At 43.0% G+C, this 16,734-nt stretch overlaps 1 protein-coding gene across 2 annotated transcripts in view; it reads left to right on the top strand.

Annotated features, from left to right (window-relative positions):
• The first annotated feature begins 333 nt into the window (after positions 1-333).
• AGBL1 (AGBL carboxypeptidase 1) overlaps positions 334-16,734 on the top strand; it is a 248,225-nt gene continuing 231,824 nt past the window's right edge. For both annotated transcript variants that reach the window (XM_039385924.1, XM_039385923.1), the window contains exons 1-3: positions 334-474; positions 973-1,104; positions 3,511-3,604. In XM_039385924.1, coding sequence (XP_039241858.1) covers positions 3,525-3,604 — 80 coding nt within the window. In that variant the 5' untranslated portion in view covers positions 334-474; positions 973-1,104; positions 3,511-3,524. The remainder of the gene's footprint in view (positions 475-972; positions 1,105-3,510; positions 3,605-16,734) is intronic.

Here is a 16,734-nt window from a genome sequence, read left to right as displayed (position 1 = left end):
CCTTCTGCTCCTTTGAAACCTGTCGGTGTCTCTGCTTATTCCTCTCTGCCACATTTCAATGCACAGCGAAAAACTTCTGCATCATGTGGGTTTGGGAAGACAATGACTGTTGTAGTAACAGGCAGCAGAGCACATAGTTCCACCACACAGCCATTAGCCGTGTCTCCAGGCCAGGGGCACCTGAGATCCACGGCCAATTCTGCAAGTGCTCTTGGATTTATAGCCCTAAAATACTGTTGAAAGGCCATGGAAACTCTGTGCTGAGGGTTTGTGGTAGCTGTGGCTCAGGGAAGGGATGCTCTGAGCGGTTTGTTCTCTTTTCCCCAGGGACTGGACGGAGGATCCACTATGTGATCAGCAAAGGGGGCAGTGAGGCGTTGCTGCAGGCCCTCTCTGCCGCCGCCCGGACCGAGCCCCCCGACCACAGCACCCTCCTGCCCCTGCTGCGTCTGCTGGCCAGGGTTGGCCAACGAGGTACTGCTGGGTGATGGGGGGGTTTCTTGGGTGGGGGGCTCAAAACTGAGGATGACCTTACTGTGACCTTCCAGTAGTTAAAGGGGGCTTACAAGAAAGGTGGGGACAGACTTTTTAGTAGGGCCTGTTGCTATCGGACACGGAGTAATGGTTTTAAACTGAAAGAGGATAGATTCAGGCAGGATATAAGGAAGAAATACTTTTATGGTGAAGGTGGTGAGGCACTGGCACGGATTGTCCAAAGAGGTGATGGATGCCCCATGTCTGAAAACGTTCAAGGTCAGGTTGGATGGGGCTCTGAGTAACCTGTTCTAGTGCAACTCATTGCTGGGGGGTTGGACTAGGTGGGCTTTAAAGGTCCCTTTCTACCCAAACTATTCTATGATTTGTATATGATGACTGCAGGCAATCCCATATTTTCCTGTTTTTGGTGGGATTAATGCTGGTTTAACTCACTGATACAAATGAATGCCTTTGATTCTTATTTGCTTTTCACAGATAGGAAGTTTGGCCTGAAAGTGCAGAAGGCAGAAGCCACTGATATAATACTGAGCTTGACAAGAAGAAACCTGGACCACCACCTGCTCCTCACCCACTGCCTCTGGGTCCTGAGGGTTTGTGCTTCTAATGGTGAGTGCCAGGATTTTCCTCTTTTTCTCTGTGTGATAGCTGCCAGAGTTCTTCTTTAGTCATTTCAATGCAAAGAAACATTAGTCCTGATAAGGTTAGTGTCTGCATGCACCATTAATGTACAGAATCAGGTACAAAAGCCAGAACAACCATAGAAAAAGGGGCTCCTCTAGAGGCCTATGCAGCCTTTACAGTGCATTTCATCTACAGACTATGGAAATAAAAGTGCTGTAGTGAAAAATATTCATGGCAATGATCTCCTATTCTAAAAAAAAGACAGTCAATTCTTTTGCTCTGAGATTTGGGTACTTTAAGTCTCTATGCAGCTCCCATTACCATAACAGCCAAATGTCTCACTACTGTTGATTGTATTGATCCTCAGAGCAGCTCCATGAGGAAGGAAAAACGGGTGGAGAAGCAGAGTGAGAGAAAAATCAGTTACACATTCAAGGTCCCCCAGGAAGCAGATATTAGATCCTGGTCTTCTGTCTAATATTCTCCCACCCGTGCACTCTCCCAGCTTTTCTTGGTTGGCAATGCCCTCATGTTAAATGATTCAGGCAATGGGATTTCCAGTATTCTCTCCTGGGATCATTAGAGATTCATACAGGCTTTCCCTGCTATGAAGCACTGCGCTTGTCAGCACAAATTTCCCTTTGCTCACTCTAACCCTTTCCTCTCCTTCTCCACATCCCTCACCCAACATATAATTCTTGATGGCCATCCTGTCTGAGTCTAATATATGCATCCTGAGATTTAGCACTCCTGGCGCCCTGCCCTGCAGGTCCCTTCTCTATGTACAGGAGTTACTTTCATGCAATGGGCTTTCTCAGGCAAGCATCCAAACCTCAACACTCAACCCCTCTACCCATGATAAGCAGTATTTGAAAGGCTGAGTGTGGCTGAAAATGCAGCCAAGGCCAGAAGATGAAGCGTGCCTTTATTTGGGTTTCACAGCTGCGCAGTGACCCTGGGCTGCCTCCCACCCAAAATATGATCTACACACTTCCCAGCTCCCTACTTCAGTGCACCTGCATTCCAGTTCAGCTGCAGTTTTTGCAGAGGTTTTAGGATGCACATTGCAGCCTGACCTCCTTTCTGTTAATGTCAGACCCCAGAACCCCAGCTCTGCACCTTTGCTGGAGCAAGTCTATTATTCTCCAGGTACCTCCTGCACTCTCCAGATGTGCTTCCCCTCCAAGAGTAGCTTTGGCTTTGTGGGCTCTGTGGCCCAGCTGGCAAGATGCAGGGGAAGTTAGGTGAAAGTCTATGTGGATGTGGTACCAAACTAGGGGATTACATGTTCCCAACCTTAAAAATTATGTTTATGGAGTGGAACTATAGGGAATTCAGAAGCATATTATACTCTGAGTGCTTAGGTATGAAAGCAAAAAAGATGAGTCCTTGTCTCATCTCATGAACCAGTTCTTCACTCTGAGTTGCTCCTTTCACTATAACCAGATGTGTCTGGCTGCCCATGTCCTGCTCTGGGACAGGATGAATTCAAACAGCCTTGTCCACCACCCTGTCTCTAATGAATTACAGGCAAGTTTGAATGTAGTTGGCAAGCCTTGCAAAGCTTTCCATCACAGGAGAGCTTGGCAGGGACACGGTAGGATGAGAGGAGATGATGGGCCCTCTGGCAGCTCTCTGATGACCACTGGGAGATATCTACAAAACAGCCAAAACCCAGCAGTGGGAAGGCAGCCAGCTCCCCTGGTTGCTGTTGATTACTGATCCTTTCACCTTGGTCGCTTGCATTTAATATTTCAGGGCTGTTTTTTGTCCCTTCATTACACAGAGATGCTGTCTCATAGTGGGGAAGTCTTGCTAAACACCTAGTTTATGCATCAGGCATTTTTGGAATTGATTGTAAAATTTATCTATGAAAGTTCCTAGTGTGTTAAGAAACAAAGGATTAAAGGGAAAATTGGCCTAGATGAAATTAAGCTGCATTCAGAAGCACCCCTGCCCCCAAACCTCACTTCGATCCTGCTGAATAATAGCAGAGAAAGAAAACTCTGCCCTCCAAGACCCTATGAAATGAACTGTCCTCATGGAGTTGCATGTAGAAAATGTGGGATGAATTTGTCATTTTTCTGGGAGAAGACCTTATTTAATTACAATTTGTTGTCTGGAAAGTACAATATCTACAGGAAAAGGGGCTTTGGGGAACTTGAGAAAGAGCTGCAGGACTTCTTTTTCACCTGATCTTGGCTCTGGTTTCATCCACAGACAGCTTAATGCTTCACTTTCTGTGTTTGTAAGGTGACCTGTGGAGTCCAGATGGGAGCCCAGAGAGTTCACAGCCTCAGGGGCAGCTACTCCCTTCCCCACATCTCCTCTAAAACACATTAACAGACTGCCTGCTTCAGAGCTGACTGCTTTTTTCTTTTATTGCCTTAGTTACCACAGGAACTATGCTTGGCATCAATGGAGCCTTGGAGCTGCTTTTCAAAGTCATCACTCCCTACAGCAAGAGACACGTCAGGACGGTCAGGTAGGCAGTAGCCCCAGGGAACTCATCTTTCCAGGACAGCAAGAAATAAAATTTTGGTTCCACTTGAAGAGGCATAGAAATCAGAAATGTATGCAGTTTCCACTCACTTTAAATCTGCAGGGTTTTTTAAGAGGCAGAAATAGTTCCCTGAAGGACACATTAATGCCATGATTCATCATATGATTCATGCTGGTGGCCATTTGTTTGTAGAGTACCCTATACAGGGATGGCAATTTGATTGCAAGGCATCTTCCTTTGTTCCCCAGCCACGACTGGGTTTTGAGAAGCTTGTGCTGGCAGCAAAAAACTACTCCCATTTACCCCTTAGCAAGAACCTCCTGCCACCACCAGCCTTGGGGGCAGGTACAGTGGAATTGTGGCAGTACTTGCCTCATCCTCCTTTTCCAGACAGTCATGATGATATGCAAGTCATCATGATATTTTTGAAGTATGACAGTTCTTACTAGTATTAATCTGCATCTGGTTTTAAGCCCATCCCACATATTTCAAATAGTTCTTTTCTGAAGACAGCAAGTCCATTTTATATCTCCATCTTAATGCCAAATGACCACTTCCTCAGATACCTTTCAAGGCAAACTTCGTAATGTGGAAAACACTGCAGAGGGACACATTTCTGTGACTTGCTCTTTAAAAACAGGAGGAAGAATTTACTGCTGTGAGCTGTGCCCACACAATCCCATTTGCTTAAGCAACACAGAACCTGCCAGTTCTCCTGCTGAGACATGCAGTGGTTTGTGGAGCACACTCTACTTCCTCATGCACATCTCAGCAAGGACATGGCAGCATTCAGTTGGCTTTGGCTTCTGCATGGACCTGACATGGGTGAGGTCCATGGCTGGTGACCACTGAGGAAGCAGTTCCAGGCTGAGCATCGTGTGTAGGTGAGAGGGATGGACAGACACGGCACAACAGTTTGGCCACTACTTGCTTAGTTGTGGTTGAAGTGGAGGCCAGTCATTCTGGGTGAGGGTACCAGCAAATAATGTCCATCCTGATGCTACCACCAAAGACTGATACTAGTTCTCCCAGTATCACCAGTTACACAATACATTGCATGGGAAGGAATTTGAATTGCAGATGCCTTGTTGATGGGAGCCAACTAACTTTTAGCCTATGCTTTTGGCTTTCTAGTACAGTGCTAAGTACCTGGAACTGCTTCACAACTTCCGTTCTCTCTTAGAGTACCTGAGACTCCTCTACGTGGTCTGTCCAAAAGTGTGATACCAGAATGTTTCCAACAGAGAGGAACTCAAAGAATATTATTGCTACAGTATTATTTCTAGGATATCTGAGCATCCTTCAACATTCCCCTAAGACCTCATGTTATAATTTTGAGATTTAGGGAACCTGGAGAACTGCTTTGTGTATGACAGGGGTGCCCAGGATGAGTTAGACCCAGAGCTGGGCTTGAATTCTGAGGCAACCAAAAACGACTGATGGGTCCAAGCCCATGCTTAACTAAGCAAATTCCACTCAATTCCCTGGTTTCCTTCCTATGGAAGTGTTGGCTATGATTAGAATAGTGTTAGTTCTACTTCTATGGTAGCCTTATAGGTCAGGATCTGTGTGTAATAGGACTTTTGCCTGTATCAGTTCCCTGTTAAGCAATGGGACTGGCTGCATAAAGGTTTTTAAAATGAATTTTGTGCAAAAGTGCTTTTTTCCATTTGATGTTTCCTCTGGGGAAAATGAAAAACTTGGTATCTGTCACACATTTCTAACCTGGCTTTTTGTTGAAATTCATTTGGAGATGCAGTGAGTGCTGAGGGTTGCTGTAATGTAGGCTGCAAAGTAGTCTAGAATACTCACTTATAAGAAGAAAGAGAAAGAAATAGCCTTCAGAGAAACACGTTGCTTTTGTTTTCAATTATTCCGGATTGTCAATATGCAATATTTAGCTTTTTCTTCCTTTTATCTGATATACAAGAATTGTTTTAAATTCTTCAGTGGACCTTTTTTCCATTCGGGACACAGACACACATCAGAAGAGCAAACTCAAAATTGTCCTCAATAAAACCTCAGGTTTATTGCTAATAAGCCTTTTTATTTATTACTGAAAAGCTTTTATTTTCCCTTTGAAAAAAGGTATCTCATACATTAATTGTTGTCTACCTGAGCTTGTCATTGCTGGTTCAGTTTCCTATTTATCTTTTTATTTCCTAAAATATTTGTGCTTTTCTTAAAACATATTTGTATGAGTGTGTAATCAGAGCATAAAATCTTTCTGTGACCTAGCTCACAGAAAAGGTGATTTGGCTCCCGCTTACACGTGGTCTAATGAACAAGAACTGTAAATCAGCTGAAGCCTGGTGGCCACTCAGCTGGCCTGGCCAAGGTTCAGAGCTGAGCCTTCTGTTTCGTAACTGGGGGCGCCCGAGAAGGTCAATGGCAGAGTGGAGACAGTCTGTTTCACATCAGAAGAACAACACAAACCTGTTTTGTTTTAATTCACACTTGCAACCCAGTTCACAACACCAGTTTCTTACTATTCAGTAGAAATTGTTCTTGCTTGCAGTCCATTTGGGAGCACTGCTCTCACTGGGGAAAGTGGCTCCAGGAGATTTTGACAAGAATTTAGGTCTTGAGACTACAAGTATAGACTGTAGGGTCTTCTTTCCCAGTTTTAGGAAATGCCTCAGATAACTATGCTATGAAAATCCCAAGCATCTTTACAGTTCATCAGAAATTGAGGTGGGTACATGTGAAATTGTCCTTCTATGTTTTGAGTTGCTCTAACCATAAATTTGTGGAGTGACTGGGGTAGGGAGCTTATAGGTGGGTTTTCTGAGATTGGGAGAAAGGATAAAAAGAGTCGTGCTTTGTCTAGCCCAGCGCGTGCTCCTGGCAATCTGACACTGGTGCAGATCTTCCCATAGTTGCTGTGGCTGTGCTGAAATCTGGTGTGGGGTATTTTGGTGTAGTTGCTCAGAAAAACATCTGCGTCTTTTTTGGTATTAGTATGGAACTCGTAGAGAACACTAGTCTATAACCTGCCTACAGAGGAAAACTCCAGTGTCGTCCCTGAAGTCCTCTGAGCCTCGCTCTTGATACCTTCTCTCCACTTCATAACTATGTGCCACCATGGTTTGCCTTTCTGCTGGGAAGGAACAGCTGGCAACTGTGGGAGCTGAGATTACCCTTGCTCTCTGATCAGCTGCCAGGAATGCAGCATTGAAAATGCACCACTTCTCTTGTGGGTACACTCGTGTTCCCCTGTTCTGGGCAGCAGCAGGACCAAGGTCACTTTAAGAATCTGCCCTGGAGAGTGCCCTGTGAGAGCTATTTATTTAGCCAGCTAAGATGTGGAAACTAGATACAGAGTTCTATTTATTTTTCCCAGTGGCAAAGCTCTGGGTTATTTAGAAATAGTCTCCCCATGCTCCAATTGACCTTCTCTGGGTATATGCCAAGTATCTCTGATTCCCTTGGGACTGTGACTCATGGACTTTATAGGCTTTAGTTAGGTATTTGAGGTCTTCAGGTTGCTGGTGCCATAATTGTAGATCTTTCCAGAACTACCCATATCTGAGGTAAAAGCTACATGGAAAAAACCACAAAACTCTCTGAAGTATAGAGATCTCTTGAGTTAACCACCATGAAATCCAAGTGAGTCAGAGACTCAAGGCTGTCTTGCCCGTCTCTCATGATGCTGTGCTGCGGAAAAGGTTTTCTGATACCTTTTACAGGGACAGTTTAAAATAAAACCAGATGATGTTCTGTTTCTCTCAGCTCTGTTTATGTCAGTAGCTGGGATATCTGATATGAGTGTGTGTGGGACGCTCAAATCTTCACTCCATCAACACCTTCTCTAATGTAGCATCTCTGATGCCCCACACAGTGCAATGGTCACTGCTCTTTTCACCTTTCATCTTAATTACTCCCCATTTGTTCCATAGCTTCTACCCTTCTCCTGCTTTCCAGTGTCCCTTTCAACACTGTTGCTTGTTTTCCCAGCTTGCTTGTTCTGAGAGATATTTGGATGTGTTGTAGGATGTGGAATGTGACAGTGGAAGAAGTTTGTTCTCTAGTCAACCAGGATCCGGGTCTCTTCCGTATGGGTCTCCAGGTTGTCAAGTATTAGGTATCCTCATCAATGGCTTTGGAGGCTGTGTGTTTGTGCCTACGTGATGTGCAGGCTCTTCTAGGACTCCTCAAGTTGAAGATAAAGTATCAAAGTGGCTGAAAATAAAGAACCAGGTTTTATTCTCCTTTCATATGAGGAAGACCTGTGCTTTAGAAAATGGCAAATGGTGGGATGACAAGTGTCTGCGTCGTTCCCTCCATTATGTTTCCTTTTTCTTCTGTTAAAAGATTGGTGGGCAGTTTTATTAAAGCAATTTGAAGAGTCTTTTAAAATGTCTTTATTTCTCAAAGCTCTATGAGCACATCTATTTATCATACTGAGCAGAGTGGCTCATGGTAATTGTTCACATAAACCTTGTATGAGAGATTGCAACAAGAGTGAGTATTTGTCAGAAATAAAAACTCTTTCTGTGAGTATTCACAATACTTGGCTTTCTACACTGGGCTGTTCCAGTAAAGTTTGACTACTTAATTAAAAGTGGAAAGTGAATAAAAAAGGTCTGGGAATGGCGCCAAATTAATTCACTAGAAAATGTGATATGCAGAAATTATCTGCCTTTGCTCATGTCCAGCATTAACCACTTCTGACATTTGATCACAATTCTTTTTATGTTTGGTGCTTATTGGATAGTCCCAGCTCCTCAGAGGCTTGCTGATAATCTCCCTTTTCATTAAAGGGAGGAAATCCTTCAGTGTAACTCTATTCCACCTGAGGTGGATATCTGGATTCCTCACATACTAAAGGGAAAAAGAAGCAAATTCTCTTCACCTGTGGCAAGTGTTTGCCTCCAGAAAGTGAGGTGACTTAAAAATGTTTATTTCTCTCTGTGAAGTGGAGGATGAGTCTGGAGTGGGCAACTTGGAAGTAGCATGATGGGTATTCAAGCCTGGGTCAGGCAGATGGTTGCTGAGAGAGATTCAGAAAATGGTGTCCTCTCCAACTGGTGTCAGTGCTCATAACCCAGGAGGAAGGAGAATATCACAAGTTGTGCATCTTTTCTTTGCTGATAAACGCTCAGGAGTGATTTGAGGTGGGGAATGACTCGTGAATCTGAAATGTGCAAGAATAATGATGGCATGGTTGCTATGGTCTTGAAGTGATTCCTGTACCACATACTTCTGTCACAGGGTAAGCTGAAAGGAAGATTTTTACTGGAGTATAGAAAGCAGAGCTCATGCAAATGAAGAGAGGAATATCAGGGTGATCAGGAGAGCACATCTAAAGCTAAAACCCATATTTAATCAGATATTATGCCAGATTGACCAAGGAGAATACAAATATCCTGGAAATTATGAAGATATAAGTTAACTGGCTGTATGTAGCTTCAAATTAGGCTTTGAATAAAGGAACATATATATTGCTCTGCTTTTTTAGAACACTTTTTTGCATACAACTGGGATTCTGTTTTCTCATCTTGAAACTGGTGCTTTTGAAGCAAGATAAAATCTAAGTGTTGAGCCCACAGTGTTGAAAAGTGTCCAAGGTGCCACATCAACAAATGCTTGTACAAGTGATCTCCTGTGACCTTAAAACCGACAGAAGAAACCAGAACGACAGTGGCTATGTCTGGTTTAGACAGAGAGAGGAGACGTGTCGTGGGGATGACCCCAACACTAGACTTATCTCTTCTGTTAAGAATGATGGAGAGGCACATGGAAGAGATCCAACCACAAATGTACTCTAAACCCCAGAGCTGGCAGTTAGATTTTCCCTATCCTTAATCCTGAATAACTTCTTGCTGGTAGACCACCATGTACGTTTACTGCAATTCCATCCCCTGGATTGGGCTAAAGTTTCAGCTGCTCTCTGCTAGAACAGAATATGCGACATATCTGGCCATTGCCAGACAGTATTTTTGAGAAAGAGAAGAAACTCAATGTACTGACATGGTGATTGGTTCCTTTGCAACCTGATATGGAAGCTGCTGTGATGGGTTCTTTGTTTATTTGGCAATGGCTCCTGATAGAAGATCAAAAGTAGATAATTCTTAATGCCTCTTGATAGTCTGTGTTTTGCCATTAATCATGTTGAGCAGTCTGGATATTTAATTGGAAAGTAACACATGATTCTATTGGAATGTGGTCAGAATTAATCAATGCTTTGAGAATAAGCAGATACTATTTAGTTCACTTGATCCCTGTAGAAAATTCACAGGAAGGGCCAAAATATTTCTGTTGAGCTATGTCACAACTAAATGACATGCTTTTCATCTGGCCTTGGTCTCATAGGATTTATCCTAGAATTCCTGCTAAATAAAACTAGTAAATACCATCCTGAAAAAGATGATGCCAGCAACAAAAGAAAGAGGGTTGTCTGGAAAATTTTTTTATAAAAAGTGTCTCTTCAACTTGAGTAAAATCTCAGATAACATGAAGCAGGGATGGTTGCATCACTAAGATAGGTAAATAAACCCTACTGTGCAAATTTAATGCAATGAGCCATTGTAATAGAAGAAATTATCTTGGAGCCAAAGGTGTCCCAGTTTCATGCAGTTCCTTCTCTTCTGTTCTTTTTACGGTCTATGTGATTTCTCTCAAAGAATGACCTGTTCTAATATTAATAATAAGTTACAAAATCTCATTTCAGACTGATGCTATCTCAGTGCTGCTTTGCAGAACAAATAGAGTTGCATTTCAGAATTACATTTTACTGGCATTGTACTGTTAATAGCAGTAGATGGGAGAAATTGGAAAATTAAGAGGTAAAGGCGAGGAAAAAAGAGATGCTTTCACGTTAGATTTGAAAATAGATGAAGAATTGATGAGGCAGAGAGGAATACCATTCACCAAGGTTATTCCACAGGTCTGGACAAACAAGTGGCACACAGAAATCCTGGTGCCATCTCTTGGTAGCCTTTGGTATGGGAAGTTTTACCACAGATGTACCTGCCTATGTGGCATGAAAAAATTGGTGAATGAGCATTATATAAAGAGAAATCCACTTCTAAGCTTAACTTGATATGTCATGGAAAGGGGGGAACTCATTTAGTAAGACTATTATTTTGAAAGAGATGTTTGCTTTTTTCTTTTAGTTACAGCTTATGTTTTACATCTATTTCAGGTCACAGTTTGAAAGAGAAACAATGCTTTCAACTGAAGGCCTTTCTTTGCCTGCCCATTATTTCTTCCCCTTTGGTGAGCTAGTGGGTTATATTTGGAAGGATGGTATGAGGGCAAGTCGCTGCTGTTCTCAAGTTCGTGACTTTTCACACCCAGTGGCTATGGCAGATGCAGTTTATGGCTGACCTCACATCATGGCTTTGGGTATGTCTATACTGCAGGCAGCTTTGAGTTTGTTGGGGGGGGGAGATTCTCTCTGCCTGAGCTTTAATCTACCTCACTGTGCTAAAAACTGCTAAGGTTTGCAGCAGGGCCCCCAGTGTGGACTACCCAAGCATCTTAGGACATATTATCCACTCTGGGAGTATTATTCATGTTGCTGTATCTGTCTCAGTCTTGGTCTTTGTTCTAGATTAAAGCTAACACTTGAGTGCCTCACTGCATTGCAATGTCACTGCCTTTTAGAACCTCTCTGAGGGGTATATCCCACATAGCCCTGGAAACTACTGTCAGTCGCACCAAAATGGGAGGTGTGACTTGATTTCATACATCAGTTGCATCTCTGAGTGTTTCTCATAGTTAAATGAATTATTAATGTTAATAATGTTTTTTTGCAGCTGGATATGATAGTCCCCCATAGAAGGTTAGCTCAAGACTAAATGCAGCACAGGAAGAACAGAGTGGAATTAATTAAAATTTAAAGAAATTAAAACAGAGTTAGAAGGATTACAAAATATTTCATAATTTATGAAGAAATCAAGGGTTTGGCATGCCTTCTGGAAGCTGGAGGGTTATCTGTGGGATGAGGAGTGTGTAAGCTGCTTCTGATCTGGAGGCGTAGAGAGAAGTTTTGCACCGGTGGTGGTGGGGCTATAAAAGTAAAGAAGGCAAAAAGTATGATGGTAGGAGACAAAAGATCTTTCATGTCTGAAATGCTAATCTGAGACATGGTGTGTTACTGTGGGCAAGTCACCTGAGATCAGACTTTTCATATGCTCAGTGCATACACTTAAACCCTCACATTTCTCATATTTCTTAGCCTTACTAAGGGTAGTGAGGGTACAGTCAGTTCTGTCTGAGGCATTCAGTAAGGACAGAGATAGACAGGAAGGGAAATGAGAAAGGGGAGAGAAAAGCAGTAGTGAATTTGTGAGAGGTTTTATGCTCAGGCAGGATGCAGTTGAAGTGGCCTGTGGAGTGAATGTGGAGCTGGCAGAGTGAGGAGAGGATTGAGCAACATGGTTATGTGACCTTGTAAATATGTTTGAGGTGGATGTTAAGTGCCAAGGCTTTCAAGAAGCATCAGCCCAGCAGCCCTGGAGGACTGGCAGAAAGGTATTTCTAGCAAAGTCTATCTGAATGTGCTTGGAGAGGTGATGAACAGGTGCCCAACCTTCCTGTTTGCCTGCATTTGTTTTCCTGTATCAAGGAGACAGTGAAAGAATCCCCCCTTGGAAATCATTGAGTTGGGTAATGACGTGAATCTCTGATAGAGGCCAGGGAGTGAGCAGATAAAGCTGAGGGCACTCACTTGAGTGTCAGCACGTGTGAGAGCCCAGGAATCTCTTCTCCTTTGGCTTTCACTTGGTTTATTGCCATTTCTCCTCCCACCCAGAAGCCTGTTCCCCTTATGAAGGGGGCAGAAAGCAGCTATGAAATCCTCCTCAGAAAAGCTTTTAGTCCAAAAGTAGACAAGGAAAATTTGGAAAAAACAATGAAAGGAAACAGTAGTGCAGAGCTTCTACAGCAGCACTTTGTACCATGCTGTCCCTACAAGGAAAGCAGCCCTAAGAATTTCCTGTGATTGCTGAGGGTTTTTTCCATCTCCACCAGTGCTGGCAATGCTGGCAGGTGGAGTGTAAGCCAGTCTCTAGAACTATCAGTGGTTTTAAAGCACAGCAGTGATTAGACCTGCCCTGAGCAGAGTTAAATGACACAGTGTCAAAGCCCTTAGCAACAGCCTTTCTGCAGTAGGATTCCCCGTCCTGATAGCGCCGTTGGAGCCACACCAGCTGTAGCAGCAGCAGGGTAGCTGGTTTTAGAGATACAGAGACAACACAAGAGACTCATTTCCAATGGGAGAGAGAGAGATCTCCAAAGCCTTCACAGTCTTTCAGGCTCTTTTGAGTAGGTATCAAACACTGATTATAGAGAATAAAAGAGATAAAATAAATACTAGAGTATTTACCGAGTGCAGGTGAAATGAGTTTTTGGGGAGAGGAGGTTTTGTAACAGCAGTGCCACAAGGCTCTGCTGCACGGGGCTCTGGCTCACTAACACTGGCAGGGCTCTTCTCCATCTCTTTATCTGCAGGGCAACACTTGGAATGGCAGCAATGCCAGTAAAATCTGTAAATAAACCCAGAGTTGAGCTGCTGTGGGATGTGTTTGGAGACAGGGCTTGGAACGTGAAGGAGAGAACCTGAAAACTTGAGGAAGTGACTGGTGAGGAAGAACAGGGCTGCCAATTCCCAATATGGCTGCAGCTCTGGGCCTGGGAATGGAAACTCCCCCTGAAGTGTAAACCTTGGAAAGGTCATGCCTCTGAGACAGAGATTTTGCTGTCAGGCTCAGCAAAAGCCAGATTATTGCAGAACACAAAAGAGACAGCCATCCCATATCTTTGGCACATCTACTCCATGTGTCTCTTCCCATCCTGTGTTAAAGGGATCCAGTCTGGACGTTGTGGACCATGGGGCATACATTGCAATGGCACAACAGTTCTCACTGTCTACTCAAAAGCTTAATTTCCTCCTTATTTTTCATTGTTGCTTTAAATCACACATATCTGTGGTTATTCCAGCTTTCACCACCTTCCAGATTTTACTGTGCAGAAAAAAACAAGGGCACGTGGCAGAACCATCCAAGTAATGCTCAGAATTTTTACTGTGTTTTAATTATTTATCCCTATTACTTCATTCCTGTATATACAAATGAAGTTCTCCCAGCCTTGGCTTTGATATTGTCTGTTTTCAGATCCCAGAATTTGGCTTGAATATATCAGATGGAAACTTTCCAATGGAAGGAGAGAGGAAAACAAACTCCTAACTTTTATTACTTAAGCTTCTGCAAATTACTGCTTCAAAAAGCCCCTGCAGTTATGCCAGTGTGACATTGCAGCTTTCAAACAGCAAATATCAAGAGAATTTGACCCAGTACTTGCTGCATTGTGACATTTATTGACTTTCGCTTCCTTTAAAATCCTCTGGCTAAATGTTTTGAAGAACAGGCACCAGCACTAAGGTGTGGCCAGATTATTGCTTAATAAGGAATTATACATGTGCAACTGAACAAATTCATAAGTCTGTGGCTGGTTGGATCAGCCACAGCAGCTAGATGCTGCTTTACAACCAGCCTTACACTCTCCATGGTGGTGTAGTGACCTGTGTTGCAACTGAGGGTGGTGTGTCCAAATCTCCTTGCTTGAAGATGTGAGGATGAAAGCCAAGGCTGTGTTTTGGCTTCCCCTGGCATTGCAGTCTTCCTGCATCCTCACAAAGTCTTAATGCATCCTGCATGTTGAACCTCAGGCACCAGCTGGGCAAAGTGCTGTGTTGAAGGCAACATGGGTGATCTAGCATATAAAGCTATTTCTCTGACTCTTGTGCATACTGGTGAAATAAATAAACATCTCATTATTTCTCAGGACCCTGCCTATGCCATTCCCATTTCTGTCTTATATATGCTGTTGTTCTTTGAAATGCTAGATATCTTGAGGTGCTGTGGTTGCAGAGAGCCTCATCTCTGACCTGCAGTCTGCAGGTTTCCTTTCCTGCAGTAAGATGTCCTACTTCTGCCTGAGCTGTGGATATGAGGACAGGACAAGGACATATTCACAGCGGGTGTTGGAATGGTGGTGCCTCTGCTGCTGTTGGAGGTGGTGGTTCAGCCTGCTTGCAGGGACAGCTTCTGCAGAAGATGCATCCTCCTTTGCAGCATCTATCTCGTTTTGTGTGAATCTGATCACACATCCTCAGATGACTCTGTTGCCTTCCCTATGGCAGCCTGGAGGTCTTATGTCCAGAAAGCTGCTGCAGGGCAGTGTGAAAACTGTCTGCTTTCCACACCTCGGCTCTTTTTCCTGCAGAGATATATCTCAATATATATTACACAATGCAGCAGTATCCCCATTCCCCCCTCACCTGCCCAGCAAGACAGAAACCACAGAATTGCAGAGGGAATTGAAGAGCAAGATGGCTTTTTCCTGCTAAACCTTTATTGAAAATCCCAGGCAAATTAATAAGCTTTTCTCCCTGCTCTGCAATTGGAACATTTATTTTCCCAAAGACTTCATGCTTACTATATTTTCCTGTGGCAAAACTAGTCACTACTGTACCTTTCTAACGCCATTCTACATGTGTTTTGCAACCTTCTGTTTCAACAACACATGGTGGGTAAAATGGGCATTTGTTTAGCATAAAAGACAGATTAAAAACTGGCTGTTGCTATTGACTGAAGGGACTCGGGTGAGACCTAAGTTTTCCGAAAGAATGTCGAGATTTTCAGAGATATTTAGGTGTGCGAAGATGAAAGGGAATGTAACCATAACAGAAAACCTCTCAGCAGGTTAATGGATTAACTTGTACTGTTAAAAGGTAGTTCTGACCTTAGTATACAAAAGAGCTTTGAAAAATCCTGCTGAGTGCTACCTGCATGTTTAGACATAAAAATGCCTTTTAAATTCAGATCAAGATGCCTATTGTGAATCTGTAAGAGAATGTTGCTTTGTGTTTCTCAAGCATGTTTATGCATTGTTCTCAATTTGAGACTGATTTAATAGTACCAATTAAGCTCAGTATTGTGTGCACACGTGGCATACAAATGAATACCCCAGTATTTCCAAGCATCTTCCTGTTTGGCAACATCAGTTAGGACCAACAAACTGTAAAGTGCCCAATTCACACTAAATTCCCTGTTGAAAGGCTATGTATGTATGTGTTGAAGGAACACAATCATTAGAAAGGTTGAAAAGTGGGAATAGGTGGAAACCAGGAAAAAAATTGTTGACAGACTGCATATTTTCTTCTGTATATTTTGTTGAAATTCAACTTGCATATGAGCTTTTCAGGCAGCTCTAACTCTGAACACCATCCTTTGGGATTTAGGTAAGAGTAATATATAGAAACTGCTTGACCTGTGTGCATAACAGGGGAAATGATGTTTACCTCCTTGGGAAGCACATGGGGATTGATAAATGTGTTGCATGCAAGAAGATTAATTGCACTGATATCTTTTTGCACTTGCTCCCTGCTGCAGATGGGGGTGTAACACTGCTGTCAGAGCTGCAGCTGATGTGCAAAGAACTGCTCCCACATTCAAACCACGGCCTTGGTACCACAGGCTGTAGCTGCACACTCACCAAGAGCAGGGCTGAGTGGGGCTGTATGGTTATGTTATGACATTATTGCCAGTTCACAGCCACCCAAGTTGAACCTTGTCACGCAGCACAGGGAGAACAATTCCAGCAGCTACACTTGCGTGACGCAGCTTCTTACTCTGGTATATTCAAAAAAAACATCTTCCCCAGAGATTTTAAACTTCGAGTTTCTTTGGCTGGACTTTATGGATGTGCTTCATCTGAATAGGGCCAGGGGGGAAGTGAAGTGCAATATAAACACAAACTGATGGATCTATTTCTAGAGCCTTGTAATATGGAAACGGTACCATTAGATTAAAAAGAACAAACACAGTTTTTCATCTTGTGTTCAATATAAGTCATTCCTTCTTTTATTCTGAAACATCTGACTTTTGCTTAAAGAAAAGTCTGACACACAAGTCAGCCTTCTTTCTTGGAAGAGATCAAGGAAGATGGTGCTTTCTCAGTCCTTCAGCTTCATATTTCATGTACTTTTCAAGTTTCTTCTACTGTACACATTTTTAAAATTAGCTTCTCTGAAAGATGTTTATTTCTTTGGTTAGAAAGACAAACCAAACAAAAAACCTCAAACAAAAAAACCCTCAAAATTC

The sequence above is a fragment of the Pipra filicauda genome, unplaced genomic scaffold (genome assembly GCF_003945595.2).
Source record: "Pipra filicauda isolate LSUMZ 115617 unplaced genomic scaffold, ASM394559v2 scaffold44_size3831614_pilon, whole genome shotgun sequence".
NCBI classification, from domain to species: Eukaryota; Metazoa; Chordata; class Aves; order Passeriformes; family Pipridae; genus Pipra; species Pipra filicauda.
The sequence above is the reverse complement of the archived record's forward strand: the minus strand, read 5'-3'. Positions and strand labels throughout refer to the sequence as shown.